At 38.3% G+C, this 16,966-nt stretch overlaps 1 protein-coding gene across 3 annotated transcripts in view; it reads right to left on the bottom strand.

Moving 5' to 3' along the window:
- LOC138741515 (hydroxymethylglutaryl-CoA lyase, mitochondrial-like) overlaps positions 1–16,966 on the bottom strand; it is a 33,134-nt gene that overhangs the window by 3,362 nt on the left and 12,806 nt on the right. For all 3 annotated transcript variants that reach the window (XM_069895742.1, XM_069895740.1, XM_069895743.1), the window contains exons 4-6: positions 14,241–14,336; positions 11,782–11,930; positions 2,827–2,890 (exon numbers count right to left, since the gene is read on the bottom strand). In XM_069895742.1, coding sequence (XP_069751843.1) covers positions 2,827–2,890; positions 11,782–11,930; positions 14,241–14,336 — 309 coding nt within the window. The remainder of the gene's footprint in view (positions 1–2,826; positions 2,891–11,781; positions 11,931–14,240; positions 14,337–16,966) is intronic.

Genomic DNA, 16,966 nt, shown 5'->3' on the forward strand with positions numbered 1-16,966 from the left:
CCAAAAAATTAAGAGGGAGAAAATGGAAACAAGTTAGCAATTAATGTTACAGAGCTCCTAAAACCACAAAAGATAGAGCAAATCCAAAAATGGATCCCTTGGGAGCTGAGACAGGAGAATTAACGGGAAACGAGGAAATAACAGAGTAATTAAATGAATATTTTGTATTCATTTTCACAGAAGACTGAAACCTGAAATCTTGCCAAATCTGTTGATCTATTGATGTATTTAAATATTGTTCCCATCTTTTGACTTAACAAACCTAATTTAGGTGTTTTTTCTTGTAACTTCATGTATGCTATTGAAATAATTTTTTAAAGTAAAGTTATGTCTAATATAATTAATGTAAGATGTAGATTACTTCATTATAATTTTTTACATCAGTTATATATCACATCTCAGAAATTGAATAGATGGAAATCGAATACATCGGATCAATGTTTTAGATGCGGAGAAAAATTTGGAACCTTTATTCATTCCACATGGTCTTGTATAAAGACCATTTTGGATTCCATTAGTAAGTTTTTAACAACAGGTTACAGATGTTGTTTTATAAAACCTGAATTATTGTTGATGGTATATTTTGAGAATATGACTCCTAAATTATCTCTCAGATTTTCAATTGAAATTTGTTAAATTAGCTTTGGTAATAGCAAGGAAATGTATTGCTGTTATTTGGAAATAAGATGTTTCATTAACATCAGGAAGATGGCATACAGAGATTCAAAGAAAAAAGTACATGTAATCTGAGGGGTAAATATTCTATATTTTTACAGATTTGGAGCCCATATGCTCTAACAATTGGATTAAAATTATAAATAGTTCCTTCAAGTGTTCCCTTAAAAATGAGTAACTTTTTTAAAGAAAAATGTTTTTTTAAATCTTTGAGCAACTTCTGAAGCAATTCAATTCAATATATAACTATGTTCTATATTTTAATAATTTGTTTCTTTTAGTAGGAGGTAGGGATTAGTTGGGTTTCTTTATTCTTTTGTTTTTCCCCCTTTTTTTTCTATATAAATCAACATTTATTTGTAAGTTTTGTAACAATGTGATTTATGATTTTATTAATTGTCATGTGTTGATTTTAAATAAAATATTAAAAAAGACTGGAAGCTTAAGAAATAGTAACCAACCAAAATGATGTGAGGAATTTAAAACAATTAACATCACACAATACAACATGATGCAAACTAATAGGATTAAAAATGAAAAACCATCAAGACCATATTGCCAATAAACTTTGAGTTTAAACCTAGGGGAGATTGCAATGATGCTCCTGTAAGTGATAGTGACCTTTTCAAATTTGTAGCCCTACACAGCCCAGTACATCACAGTCAAAATCTTCCCCACCATCTGGAAAATATACATGGAACACTGCCATTGGAGAGCAGCAGCAATCATCAAGGATCCACACCATCCAGGCTAAGCTAAGTTCTGTTCTCGCTGCTGCCATCAGGAAAGAGATATACATGCCACAAGACGTACAATGGGAACAGTTTCTACCCCTTCACCATCAGACTTCTAAACAATCAGAGACTCATTTAAAGGTTCTTTCTTTGCACATTTATTATTCCATTTTTATTTTCTGTTTTGCACAATTTGCTTGTACTTTCTTTGTTTCCATTTTTCTCTCTTGTATACACATCTTTTTTTTGAGTAGTGTTTTGCACGATCACAAATAGAAATACTGCCTGGCTCTCAGGAAAAAAGAATCTCAGAGTTTTATGTAATGTCTTGCATGTACTCGGACAATAAATCTGAACTTTGAGCTTAATATTAAATTGTTGGTATATGTCACTAAGGAGATAATAGAACATAATTTATATTTATGTAGATTTATATTGGAAATCATAGATAACATCTTGAATAGAGTTCCAACCATAGAACAATACAGCACAGAAACAAGCCCATGCCAAAATATTATTCTACTGAGTCCCATTGACCTGCACCCTGACCATAGACCTCCATACCCCTCCAATCCACATACCTGTCCAAATTCTTCTTAAAAATTAAAATTGACCCTGCATTTCCTTCTGTTTGACAATGTAATCACAGCAGGATAAAAAAGGGGAATCATTGCATTCAGATTTCAAAGAGCTATTTGATAAAGTGCCACAAAAAAAGGTTACAGGTACTGAAGTGGAAGGTGAGTATTAGCAGGAATTAGCTTGGACAGAAGGGCAGAGCAGGGATCAATGATTTTACTGCAGCTACAGACAATGATATTGGTTACTGAGATGAAGGGACTGATGATGCAATGTTTTGTGGGAAATTAAGCTTTGAGGAGGGCACAGTCAGCAAGGAGTTATAAACAGATTGAACAGGAGAGTGAACAAAAAAGAGGGAGTATCACAAGGAAAAATGCAAGGTGTTCACTTTCAAAAGAAGAATGAAAAAACATTATTTAAATATGGTGAACTAATATGTTTGGAGGAAATTAAGGGTTCTAGTACCAAAAAAAAACACTGCAAGCATGAAGGAACATGAAATAATTTAGAAAACCAAAACCCTTTAGAGAGCCTAGCTCTAACTGAACAGGATGTCAGTGACACTTTAATTAGAATTATGCATGGTATTTTAGTGTATTTTTAAGGAAAGAGTTTATGGCTTTGGAGATAATGCAGCAAAGATTCACCAGATTGATTCCAAAGATGAGTTGGCATGAGGCCAGTGAAAGGGGTGGTTGACAATTGCCATTCTCTGAGAAACATCTTGCAGGTTGGGCCTATACATTCTGGAACCTAGAAATATTATCAGTGGGCTTCACAAGATAGTGAGAGACTCTCATTAAAGTTCCTTTTCTCCCATTCCCATCACACTCACCTCTGCAACTTTAATAGGGGAAACATTCCCTTCATAAGGACAGCCAAGGACACAGGACACATACCTGAAAGAGTTTAAACTAGTTAATTTTGTAGATAGTTTAGGTTCTCAGTGGAGAAAAAGTTTATTAAATTGAGTCTTTGTTCAAGTCCTGAAGCTGGTTAGAACCAGACACCAAGGACTATTGACAACTCCAACAGTGAAAACCTAAATGTAAAAGTAAAATTACAAAAATTGCAGGTACTACAAATCTGACAAATGCAGACATTTCTGGAAACACTCAGCAGCTGTTGAAAGAAAAACAATTAATGTTTCAGTTCCAAGACTCTTCTTCACAACTGCAAATAAAAAAGGTTGGTTTTCAGTAACAAAGGGAAGGGACAGATCTATGAAAAATGCACTGACAACTGCTGTCTTAACTACTTCATTTCCTTATTTGGACTCGTCCCATCAGAGATATTCCATCTGTTCTACCCAACCCACATTAAAAAAATCATTTTATTAAGGATTTTCAATCAACATGGAGTTACAAAACAAAATCAAAGAAACATCACAAATATATACAATTAAATACCAAAACCAATTACATGTTGATATGCAAAGAAAGAAGAATATCATATTCTTATTGTTTATAAACACAAAATTACACACTACGCCGATCCTTAAAAAAGTAGGAAATAGAAAAGAGAAAAAAGCCCAAAGGAAAAAAGAAAAAGAAGTAATTCTTATAATGTGACAAAAATAATTTGTTTTCTAAAAATATTAATTATATACAAATGAAACGTTATGTGATTCACACAGAGCTGACTTCCTCCATTAAGGGATAAATGTCTTAACATAGACATTGCTACGATACTGGAGATAGTGGTAGTGGAGACCACAGGGGGAAATCTTAAATAATGGTTCCATACTCTTAAAAATGTTGTAACAATTTGAGGTTGTAAGTAATCTTCTTCAGAGGAACACAACTATGCATTTCTGACTTCCAACAGGTCAGACTCAGTTGGGAATCAGATTTCCAAGTGATGGCTATGCATCTCCTGGCCACCACAAAAGCGAGTTTTACAAATTTCAATTGATATTTTGACAGCCTCATTTTAGGTCTTATATCTGCTAATTTGTTCCAGGAGATACTCCAAATCTTCCCAGAAGGATCTCACCTTAGGGCACGATAAGGCCAAATGTAAAAAGGTCCTTATATCTTGACCACATCAAAAATAAATTGGATTATTCAATTTATTTCATTTTTGCAGAGTAAGATACAGCTGATACAAAAAAAATTATACTGCTTCAGCCTGTACCTTACATTAATTGTATTGCTCATGCTGTTCCAACATAGGTCAGACCAGAAAAATTAATCAATTTCTATTCCCAAATCTGATTCCCAACTCTCTCTTGATTTATCTAGCCCTTGTTAGGGGCTTCCACCTGAAGAAAGAAATACATTTTTGAGAAATTTCTTTGTGATCCCCTTTCGAACCAGAGTCTCTATTTCAGTACATTGCGGTAAGGTCAGTGCTGGACCTAATTTATCCCTTAAATAAGATCTTAACTGAAGATAGCAGAAAAAGGATGTATTTAAAACTTCAAATTTATTCCTGATTTGTTCAAATGTCATAAAATGTCTCTGCTCAAAACAATCTTCGATATATTTGATCCAAGTTTCTAGAATTTTATTATCAATTGTTTGTAGCTGACCGCTACAAAGAAACACACACACACACACACACACACACACACACACACACACACACACACACACAGTGTGGCAGGTTAACCTCACTCCTTTATTAGGGCTGGGAAGGTTGCTTTTATACTGTTCAAGTTCCTGCCGTTTTTTGCTGATTAACTGACTGTTTCTCATGAGTTAGCTGGGCAGCTTGACCAATGCCATTTTAGGGCTGTTAGTCTGATGCTGCCTCTTCTTCTACCCCCACCGGTTTGTTGTCCTGGGAGCCGCTTTAGTGATCTCTGTCTGCATGATATGCCAGCCTGATCTCCGCAATTGCAGAGATATATATATAGACTTGGTCTGTAAGAACACCTGAGCGAACCAGCTGACAGTTGGCTACAAAAACAGTCTTGGAAAACAGAGACATTGAGCATATACACTTGTTAGTAGTCCCTGAAAACAGGAGTCCAAAGGGTTAAACTAGATTTGCAGGGGGGGTGGAAACCAGAATGCCAGAGCAGATAGTGGAGTGGAGGAGGAAAAGGATGATGTCAAGATTGCAATATAACGATAGAAACCAAAGGTAAAGGTTCCATTATTGTCACAAAATACTACATTTAGAATATAGCATACATGAAATTCTTTAACTTCGTCTACCACAGGAAGACAGAGTCGCCACTTTGCCCAGCATCCCTCAGAGAAATGAAACCCCAGCAAGGAATGAATTTGTGACCCCTGGTTTACAAGACCAGTGCTCTAACCACTGAGCTATCGGAGATTGTACATGGTGGAAATGTTCTCAGGTGCATCTATTTTAATGCAAGGAGTATTGTATAAAAGGCAGACGAGTTCAGAGAGTGGATTGGCACGTGGAATTATGACATTGTGGTCATTAGTTTTCTTTTCAAACTTTATTTAAAAGATAATAAAAGCATAACATACAGTCTATTAACAATCAAAAATTAATTTTACAGAAATATATTAAAAAAGCAACCCAAGAAAAAAAAACATTCCACCCACCCACCCCATCAGCCAGCTCCCTTAAGGGGAGCAAAATTCAAAGTAGACATTTTTACTAACTACTAATATATTTACAGACTATAAAGTAATGCTCCCCCTTATAAATCAAAATTTTAAAAAAACCCATAATAAACAGAAAAAAGGAGGAGAAAAAAAAAATGTCCCCCTTTCGCCCACTCAAAAAGTAAAAGTAACACAAAAATTTAAAAAACCCACCCAAAGGTAGTAACACCCTAAAAATCTGGGTGTGGTAAACCCACTAGTGGCAGATGACTATCAAAGCTGTCGGTGTCATCTACCCCTCCCCCCTCTCCTAGCCAGACCATTACTCATTATTTAAATAAGCACAATCAAATAGAATAGGTACATTCATCCCAATGATTCCAAACCCAGTAATTGTTCCGGGTCTTCAATGTCAAGAGACTTTGTGTTAGCTCTTCTTTCTTTCCATTCTTCCCATTATCATTCCCATTTCCGTTTACCCTCCTCTTAGGAGACTATGGTGAAAACCAACCACTCTTTTGCAATTCTGGCAATGAATTAGCAAATTCTCAAAAAATTGGAATTGAAAATTTCCATTAAAAAAAAAATCGCAGGATAACGAAAGGCAAACTTATAATCCTTTCGCCATAGTACATCTTTAGCCGAATTAAATTCCCGTTGTCTTCTAATAACCTCCTGACTCAAATTGGCATACAAAAACACTTATTTTGAACCATCAACAGAGATTGACTTTGCTGTGCTTTCTGTACCGCCATTCATAAGATCATCTCCCCATCTTGATATTTCAAACAACGATTCAGAGCCGCTCTCGGTGTTTGTCCTGGAAGTGGTTTCTTCTTCAACGCTATGAGATTGATCCAATTCCAAACCTTCGGGAAAAAACTCATTGCCCAATACTTAAATTTTTTTATTGGATCAGAACCTTCAATATCCTCTGGAAGACCAACTATTTTCACATTATTCCTCCGGCTTTGATTTTCCAACAAATCAATCTTCTTCAATAAATCCCTTTTTTGAATCCCCCAGTCTACAAAGGAATCCTCCACTTTTTCCCTATTATGCTCCACCTGATTTTGACATTCAGAAAAAGCTGTTTTAATTTAAAAAAAATGATCTTGTACAGTATCAACATAATATCAATCATCTGTTAATATCACTTAACTGCAGTCATTTTTTGTTTCATAGTTGTCATTTCATCACACAAAGTATTCATTTTTGTTTTCACCTCCATAAATCCTTGGGTCATTTGAGTTGACATTTGTTTTGAGATATTCTCCATTTGACAAGCAATCCCTTCCAAAACAGTGAACATTGAGTCCAGTCCAGGATCCATAACCAGCTTTTGAGGCCTACCTTCTCTAACTTCAAACTCTTCCTCCTGAGTAGATTCCAGCAAGGCAAGTTCCTCTTCCTCCTCAGGCACAATAGGTCCTTTACCTGTGCGGCTGCGGGTTTGAATACCCGACGGCAGCACATTTCGTCGGGATGCCATCGTTCGGGCTCCCCCACAGCCCACACCTTTTCCAAGAATCACGCTCCCAGGAGGCACCAGACATGCCTGGCAGAACCGCTGAACGCGCAGGTGCGTCTTCCGACGCTACACTACGCGTTCCGGGCCACCAGGCAGTGTTGCGGGCTCACGGGATCCTCTGTCAGTCGGGCCGCCTGCACGGCTGGCGTCATGTGCACGCAAAGGCCGAACTTACCAATGTACCGGTGCCATCTTGCGACTGCAGGATTGGCGCTGGAGTCAAACTCAAACGGGCAGGAGTTCTCTGAGGTTTGAAGGCCCCCAACGATGACTCCGTGGATTCAACTGTGCAGGTAGGCCTCAATTCTACACTTTTAGAAGGTAGTTTTTTCTGAAGTTGAGCTTTAGATTTCTTCACATTAGTAGCCATATTAAATCACTCTTATTCAGAAGGCTGTAAATACTATTTTTAGCCACTTTTGTCATTTTTTAAAATCGGGTACTTAAGAATCTTGCTGGGGAAAGGTGGAATAACACATCTTTCTTCTACGCCATCTTGCCACGACCCCCCACATTGTTGTCATAAGTGAAATTTGGTTGCTGGAGGGGCAGGACAGGCAGCTCAATGTTCTGGGGTTCTGTTGTTTCACATGTGACAGAGCAGGAGGGATGAAAGGGGAAAGAGTAGCATTGTTTTTCAGGGAAAATATCACAGCTGTGCTCAGACAGGACAGACTAAAAGGCTCATCTATATTTGGATGGAGCTGAGGAATGGGAAAGGTCTGACCACATTAATGGGGTTGCATTATAGTCTGCCAAATTGTCAGAGAAAATTGGAGAAGCACATCTGCAGTAAGATAGCAGACAGCTGCAGGAAATAAAGTTATGATAGTAAGTGTTTTAAACTTGCCACATATTGACTGGGACTCCAACATTGTAAAAGGGCTATATGGCTTGGAGTTTGTAAAATGTGTTCAGGAAAGTTTTCTAAATCAATACATCAAAGTACCAACTGGAGAGAGTGCAAAACTGGATTTCCTATTAGGGAATGAGACAGCACAGGTGACAGAAGTATGTGTAGGGGAACTCTTTTGGTCCAGTGATCATAATGCGAATAGTTTCAAGATAAATATGGATAAGGAAATGTCTAATTCTCAGGTTGAGATTCCATATTGGAGAAAGGCCAATTTGGAGGAAATGAGAAAGGATCTAGAAAGCATGGATTGGGCTACTTTGTTTTCTGGTAAGGATGTGCTCGATAAGTGGTAGGCCTTCAAAAGGTGACATTTTGAGAGCAAAGAGTTTGTGTGTTCCAGTCAGGATTAAAGACAAAGTTAAACAGGCATCAGGAACCTTTGTTTTTGAGGGATTTTGGGGACCTGGTTAAAAAGAAGAAAGGTGTATAGCAGGTATAAGCACAAAGAGAACATTAGGTACTTGCAAGTTTAAAAATGCAGGGTAAAAAACAAGAGGGACATTAGGAGGACTAAAAGATGATATGAGGCTGCTTTGGCAGTCAAGGTGAAGGAAAATCCCAAGGGCTTCTACAGGTATATTCAGAGCAAAAGTATAGCGAGGAACAAAATTGGTTCTCTTGTTGATAAGAATTGTCAGCTAGAAGAGATGGGGGTGGGGATCTTAAATTATTTTAATTTTTAAAAAATCTGTTTTTATTCAGGAAACTGCCAGAGTCCAGGAAAGTGAGGCAGGCAAACAGTGAGGTCATGTATACAAATCAAAGACGAGGACATTCTTGCTTTCTGAAAGCAAATAAAGGTGGATAAATTCTCAGGGCCTGACAAGATATTCTTTTGGACCTTTAAGTGGAGAAATTGCAGGGACCCTGGCAGATATATTGAAAATATCTTTAGCCACAGGTGAAGTCCTGGAGGATTGGAGATAGCTCATATTGTCTCATTGTTTAAAAAAAGTCTCCAAAAATAACCCATGAAAATAAAGGTCAATGGGCCCGACATCAGTAGTAGGTAAAATATTTAAGGTGTTCTAAGAAATCGGATAATCAGGGATTGAGAACAGATAGTCATCATAGCTTTGTGCATGGTAGGACAAGTTTAACAAATCAGAAACTTTTGAGGATATTACCAGGAACCTTGATGAAGGAAAGGCTGTGGATGTTGTCTACATGGACTTTAGTAAAGCCTATGACAAGGTCCCACAGGGAAGATTAGTCAGGAAGGTTAATTTGCTCAGTATTCATGATGAGGTAGTAAACTGGATTCAACATTGGCTTTATGGGAGAAGCCAGAGAGTGGTGATGTATGATTGTCCCAGACTGGAAGCCTGTGATGAGTGGTGTACTTCAGGGATCAGTGCTGGGACCATTGTTGTTTGTCATCTATAATCAATGATCTAGACAATAATCTGGTAAATTGGATCAGCAAGTTTGCAGGCGATAAAGATTGGAGGTGAAGTAGACAGCAAGGAAGGCTTTCAAAGCTGAGAGGAATTTGGACCAGCTGGAGAAAAGGGGTCCAAATTGGCAGATGAAATTGAATTCAGACGTGTGAGATGAGGCACTTTGGACCAACTAACCAAGGTAGGACATCCACAGTAAATGGTAGGAAGTCAAGGAGTGTTGTAGAACAGAGGGATATGGGAACTCAGATACATAATCCCTAAAAGTGGCGTCACAGGTTGATCCTGTCGTAATTAGAGCTTTTGGCACATTGGCCTTCATAAATCAAAGTAATGAATATAGGAATTGGGATGTAATGATAAAGTTGTACAATACATCGATGAAGCCAAATTTGGAGTATTGTGTGCAGTTTTGGTCAGTCAAGTACAAGAAAGATATCAAAAAAGAATGCAGAGACGATTTACTGGGATGTTGCCAGGACTTGAGGAACTGAGTTGCAGGGAAAGGTTAAGTAAGAATGAGGGGAGATTTGATACAGGTATACAAAATTATAATGGGTATAGATGAAGTAAATACAAGTAGGCTTTTACCACTATGGTTAGGAAAGATACAAACCAGAGGGCATAGGTTAAAGGTAAAAGAGGGGGAACATTAGGGGAATTATTTCCATACAGGGAGTGGTGGGAGTATGGAATGAGCTGCCAGCTGAAGGGATGAATTTTAACATATTAACTGGATGGATATGTGGATGTGAGGGATATGGTATGGGTGCAGGTCAGTGGGACTAAAGCAGAATAATAGTTTAGCACTGACTAGAAGGGCCAAAAGGCTTATTTTCTGTGCTGTAATGTTCTATGGTTTAATGCATGAGGGTGAGTGTTACCTAAAATAAGAAAAATCAATGTTGAAACTGTTAGGTTTAATGTTGTTGAGGAGGAATATAATGTATAGTTCCTAATTTATGTTTGGTCTCGCTCTGACAATGGAGGAGACCGAGAATAGACACATCGTTGTTTGGGGTGGCGGGGAAGAAATGTGACTGAATTAGTTGGCAACAGGAAGCTCAAGCTTAGACTGTCAAAAAGAGCATAGGGTGCTCAGCAAAGTGGTCACTCAATCAGTTTGATCTGAGAAGGTTACACCAGATAAAATGAATGTATACCAAACATAAACAGAGCGACAGCACATCATATTCCTCCTGGGCAGACTTAAACCTAATGGCATGAACATGAATGTGGTAGTATGTACAGCCTGCTTCTATGCCAACCCAGTCCAGCACTTCAAACTCAATTGTGTAATACAGAAAACAGCAAATAATTATAATAATCGATTTATTCTGTCTGCAGTCTCTCATTGTTCCACAGAATAGACAACTTTTGCATTCCAGTCAGGGCATGAATAATGCACTATTTCAGTCTGGTCTGCAGTGAGAAAATGGATTCTGTTCCTTCGAGTTCAACAGCTGTATCACTAATAAACACTGCGTAGCTCTTGCATTTAAAGCCCCCAAACTTAAAAAAGAAAATCCCTCAAAAGTATGTATACTAAAGCTTAAAGAAAAAAATGAAGCTTACTGTTTCCATGTACTTGGGAGTTCATAACTGCTTTGTTACAGGAAAAAAATCCAGATTATAAATTTAAATTCTTGATTCAAATGTTAGATGTTTCATGTTATCTATGAAAATTATGTAAATTCGCTCAAGGAAAATAAAACAAAATGCTGCAGTGATGGACACTAGTCATAAAATTTGATTACAGCTTTATTGTTCAGCGAAGCCACTGTCAACCATTTTTTTGGCTACGGCCCCCTTAGGACCCTGTTCAAAGTTTATGGGCCCCTTCTCTGTGTAGCAGTCAAAATTTGGTTTCTTCTGTACTTCTCTCCTACCGATTATTTTAAAAACAAAATTTTTTTATGTTGCATAAGGTGAAAAGAAAATAAGGCTTTTACTTAAATATGCTGTTGCCCTGGGGTGGGGGGGGGGGAAGAATTGTAAGGCCCTGATTGAGAATGGCTGATTTAGTGGATGGATAAAGAATGGGAAGCCATAACAATTTTAATTATTTTGTGCTGCTGTCAACAATGTTCATCAGCACATAGTATCTTAAGTGAGATGAATAAACTAAAAAACCTTGGTTAACTTACATTAAAGAATCCACAATCATTTATATGGTCAAAAACATTTTTGTTGACAGCAAATCTTAGAATTAAATTACAATCTTATTCCAAGAGTGGATAAGTTGCCATTTTACTGGAGATTTTGCCATGAATAGAAAAGTTTTAACATAATTAAAAGAAACTTGTGCATTAATAGATCTTCAGTTGCTTTATTTAGATACAAAAGAGAGGAAATGTGGTTGTTTTGAACAAAAGGTTCGCTGCATAAAAATGTAAAAGAATTGCAATTTTACCCTCGGACTGGAACATTTGCATCCTTTGCTGCTTTCATCACCTCTTCAAATCGCTGTAGACTTTCATCAATTGAACAATTAATATTTCTTTCACTGAACATTTCTGAAGCTGCTCCAAAGATGGCTACCTCTCTTGCACCTGCTTTCAGCTGTGGGGAAAAGAAAACATTTTGATCTTGAGACTGCAAGATAATAAAATGGGGCATTAGAAATTAAACTCTCAATCTCAGCTCTACTTTTAGATATCCCTCTTTCTTCATGAACCATCAAAAGGGTTTCATTAAGATGGTTGTTGATCTATACCACATGTCAAACTCAGGCCCGCGGGCCAAATTTGGCCCGTGATGTAATTATATTTGGCCCACAAGATCATATCAAATATGTATTAGAGCTGGCCTGCTGGCCGCCGCGCCAGTATAGCGCATGCACAGCTAATACTACAAATCCCAGAATGCTTTGCAAATGCATTGGCGCCGGCCCGTCAGCCCGCTAATCGCCCCCACCTCCTCTCTTTACTTTCATTAGCATCTGCGACCTGTCGCCCAACTCACACGTAATAAACCCCTTACAGAAAATGGCCAAACGAAAGACAGAAAACAGGACCTTTCAAGACAGGTGGGAGGCAAACTCTGACCCCAGAGTTTGATGAACTTGCATCTAAGAAGAGATGCCAAGTATCTGGTTTAGACCCAGGTGCATCAGAATAAATCACAGTGTAGCAAGCTAAGTTTGGATTAATATTTTCTTTGGTTAACTTTGGACTCTTCATAGTTGAAAGATTGGATTTTCATTGAAGCAAGTTGTTATTTTTTTGACTTGTTGGGTTGTGAAAAACAATACATTTAAAAGGAGCTTAAAGGCTATAGAGAAATATTATTTATTGAATATTTTATTTCTCATTTGTTAATGCTTCTTCTGGAAAGAGTTTATCCAAAACTATTATTAAACATTTATTTTAATAAGAAAAAGTTTAACATTACATATGTTGAAAGAAGAGAAAACATGCAGCTGTTGTTGAAAATTTTCAATAAATATTTAGTTTGGCCCATGACTTAGTCCAAGTTTTTAATTTTGCCCCTCTGTGAATTTGAGTTTGACACCCCTGATCGATACTGTTTAATCTGTTCAAATTTAAGTATTTGTAGTAGATCCAGGAAGTATTACTTACAAATCAAAAAAACCTTTTCATAAAGTCTAAAAATTATGGGAATCTTGAGTACATTACATTTTTTGGGGAGTTATAATCAAAGAATTATTGACAATGATGATTTAGCTTAACAGCCAAACTCCTTTTGCCACCGGTCGCCATTGCAACCATCAGTATTCGGCTGTTGAAATGAAGTGCCAGACATCTGTGAATGCACTATGAAACAAATCTGGGACCAGGATAATTAGAGCACAATTCTATCCAGTTCATGGAGCTACTGGATACAGAGACAGGAATTCCCCATTGTGCTGGAAGAGGGGGTGGGGATACAGGGAAAACAAAAATCACCATTCAAGTCTTACAATGGGGTTACAGCTCAAAGAATTAGGAAGCTTCTGAATCATTTTAGACAATAGACAATAGGTGCTGGAGTAGGCCATTTGGCCCATCGAGCCAGCAATTCCATTCATTTAGATAATGGCTGATCTTCCACTATCAGTACTCTGTCCCTGCCTTCTCCCCATAACCTTTAATTCCCTCATCCACAAGAACATTATCTAACTCTCTCTTGAACTTATCCAGAGAACCCACCTCTACCATTCTCTGCAGCAAAGCATTCCATAGACCAACAACTCTCTGGGTAAAAAAAATTCTCTCACCTCTGTCCTAAAGGGCCTTCCCTGTATTCTTAAACTATAGCCTCTAGCCCTAGTCTCCCCCAACATCGGGAACATGTAATCAGCTTCTGAAAAATGCCCAGAAATACCTGCCATTTTCTTTCCACTGTTCTCCCAGCCAGGGTATCCTTCCATTGTATTTTGCCTTTTTATTTATAAAATTTTGTAAATTTTTTCAGTTAAGTGTACTTCAATAAAATTTTTAAAAAGTTGTAATTACTTCAATTTAGTAACTTTAAGATGTCTCTTAATGAACTCTAAGATTTGAAATGTAACAAAGACCCTCTCCTTGGTCCTGTTGCATATTTTAAAAACCTTATGGGCTAGAATTTACTGAGAATTACCAGCAGTTTTCATTTACTTTTGGAATTCAGAGACATTTTGAAATGTTAATAGTTTTGACACCTTTGACAACTGCCTTTTTTCATTGCTTCATAACCTTGAAAAAATGTTTATGGTAGATGGGATCAGAATTAAATTGATAGGAAGTAAGTTTTACTAATTGAAATTTGAATATCAATACACTAACATTTTTACATATGACCTCAAGCCATGTTTGTGGTATAGATATTCCTTAAAGGTTCTAGGAAAGATATTTTATCCCGTAAAGTGAACAAGGGGAAAAATATACTCACTGCAGTCTCAAACCCTTTTAGATTTGGAGTCAACACTGGATAGCTCACATTTGGATATCTTTGGATTCCTTGCATCACTTGTTGCTGATCAGCCATCTACACAGAATCAATGAATACATTTCAACATACAGGAAGGCCAAGTACAAATGTCATTACTTATATATGCAATGACCTTGTGAAATTTCAGAACAATGTTAGCTGATGAGTACTTTAAGAAGTGACATTTTTACAACAAAATAATGAGCACAAATCATAATTAATCTGTAGAACAAAAACTTTAGATCATCATATAACATCCTGGGAGACTTAATGGGAGGGACATCAAATTAAAAAAAAACTTTAGATAAGCCAGTAGACATTCAAAATAGTGGTAAACAGAAAGGAGTCTCAAAAGTTGTGCAGGGAAGAGAAAACGGGAGAGGTGGAAGAGAAAACGGGAGAGGTGGAAGAGAAAACGGGAGAGGTGGAAGAGAAAACGGGAGAGGTGGAAGAGAAAACGGGAGAGGTGGAAGAGAAAACGGGAGAGGTGGAAGAGAAAACGGGAGAGGTGGAAGAGAAAACGGGAGAGGTGGAAGAGAAAACGGGAGAGGTGGAAGAGAAAACGGGAGAGGTGGAAGAGAAAACGGGAGAGGTGGAAGAGAAAACGGGAGAGGTGGAAGAGAAAACGGGAGAGGTGGAAGAGAAAACGGGAGAGGTGGAAGAGAAAACGGGAGAGGTGGAAGAGAAAACGGGAGAGGTGGAAGAGAAAACGGGAGAGGTGGAAGAGAAAACGGGAGAGGTGGAAGAGAAAACGGGAGAGTGGAAGAAGTTTTACAGAGCTTTGTGGCCATGCAACTGAAGCCATGGCTGTTGATAGCACTGTGTGCAAACTCAGCAAGGTGCAGGGATTCTCACTATTCTCTGAAAGTTCCATGTTTCCAAAGGGTTGATATCTGACTTCACGAGGAACTCATCGCATAGAGATGTATTCCTGTGAACACGTGCTCTTCCATTTTTTAATCTCCATGAAATACATTCCTTTTACAATTTTTCTATTTTTTGAATTAATTAGTGCAATACAATCTTCCCCACTTGAAAAGACATATTAGACTTCTTGGTACTTTTCCATTCTTCTCCATCCTACCACATCATTTCAACACATCATCTGGTTAAGAATACACATCATATGCGAGAGCAGAGGAAACAACACACTCGACCACTACTACACCTCCCAGGAGAACGTCTACCAAGCCATACCATGACCGCACTTTGGCAAGTCTGATCACCTAACTGTACATCTACTACTAGCATACAAGCAGAGACTAAGAACCACAACACTAGTAGCAAAGACGGCAAAAGTATGGTCGAGGGAAGTGGAGGAGCATCTGCAGGACTGCTTTGAATCGATGAGTGCACCATATTCAAGAATTCATCCTTAGACTTGAATGAATAGGCAAAATGTGTCACCAACTTCATCAAGACCTGAGTAGATGAGTCTGTGCCCATGCGCATATATTGGGTGTTCCCCAACTAGAAGCGTTGGATGAATCAGAGGATTCACCAACTGCTGAGGGTGATATCAAGGGCGTTTAAGGCCAGGGATCCAGATCTCTACAAAAAGTCTTCTGCAGGTCGTATCTGGACTATCTCTAGAGTGGAAATTCTGGAGGAAGCTAGAGACAGACAGATACATACCAGCTATGGCAGGGAGTGCAGGCCATTACAGGCTACAAAGCAAGGGTATGTGTTTGGCTATGATGCTTCACCACCTGACAAGCTGAACACCTACACCTGCTTTGAGAAGGAGAATGCAACAGTGCCTATGAGAATCCCTGCAAAGCCCAAGGATCCTGTCATATGTCTCCGAGGCAGACATCAGATCATTCAAGGGGATGAACCCTCGCAAGGCATCAAGCCCTGATGATATACCTGGCAAAGTACTGAAAATCTGTGCCAACCAACGGACCAGAGTGTTCACGGACATTTTCAACCTCATGATTTGCAGTCAGAAGTTCCCACCTGCTTCAATCATCTTGGTACCCAAGAGCAGAGTGAGATGCTTCAACGATTATCACCCAGTAGCACTAACATCTACTACGATGAAATACTTTCAGAGGTTGGTCATAGCCACTGCAATTTGTCTGTCATCACAATTGATCCACAGCAGACACAATGTCACTGGCTCTCCACTCAGCTCTGCATCATCTTGAAAACAGAAACTCATACATACAGCTGCTCTTCATTGACTCAGCTTGGCTTTCAATACCATTATTCCCTCAGTGCTGATCAAAAACTGATTCCCTCTGATCAGCCATTTTAGTGTCTTTCCAAAGAAACTTGCCCCATCAGGGTTTTTCCAAATAATAACCTCTTCTGCAGGTCACCAGAGTTCCTTTTGTTCCCCTTATTTCAGGTAAAACACTCCAGCCAGCTATTTCCTCTTGTATGCACCACATGGGTTTTCAACAGGCTGAACTCAGAACTCACAACCAGTCTTCAAAATGGGGTTTCAGCAAGCTGCCAGCTTTCCATGACTGCAGAAACCAGTTCTCTTTCTCTCTCCTCAGAGAAAGCTTGTTCGGTCTCTTCGCTCTCTTCCTCTGATTGCAAAACAACACCACCTTCTTAAAACAGCAAACTGCAACCAGACAGATTGCGGCACCAGACCCAAACTTCTGAATCTGTTCGTCTGTTCCTTTCAAAACAATAATCCATTTACACCTGCTTTTGAAATTCTTTAGCAAAGC

The sequence above is a fragment of the Narcine bancroftii genome, chromosome 8, assembly GCF_036971445.1.
Source record: "Narcine bancroftii isolate sNarBan1 chromosome 8, sNarBan1.hap1, whole genome shotgun sequence".
Lineage (NCBI taxonomy): Eukaryota > Metazoa > Chordata > Chondrichthyes > Torpediniformes > Narcinidae > Narcine > Narcine bancroftii.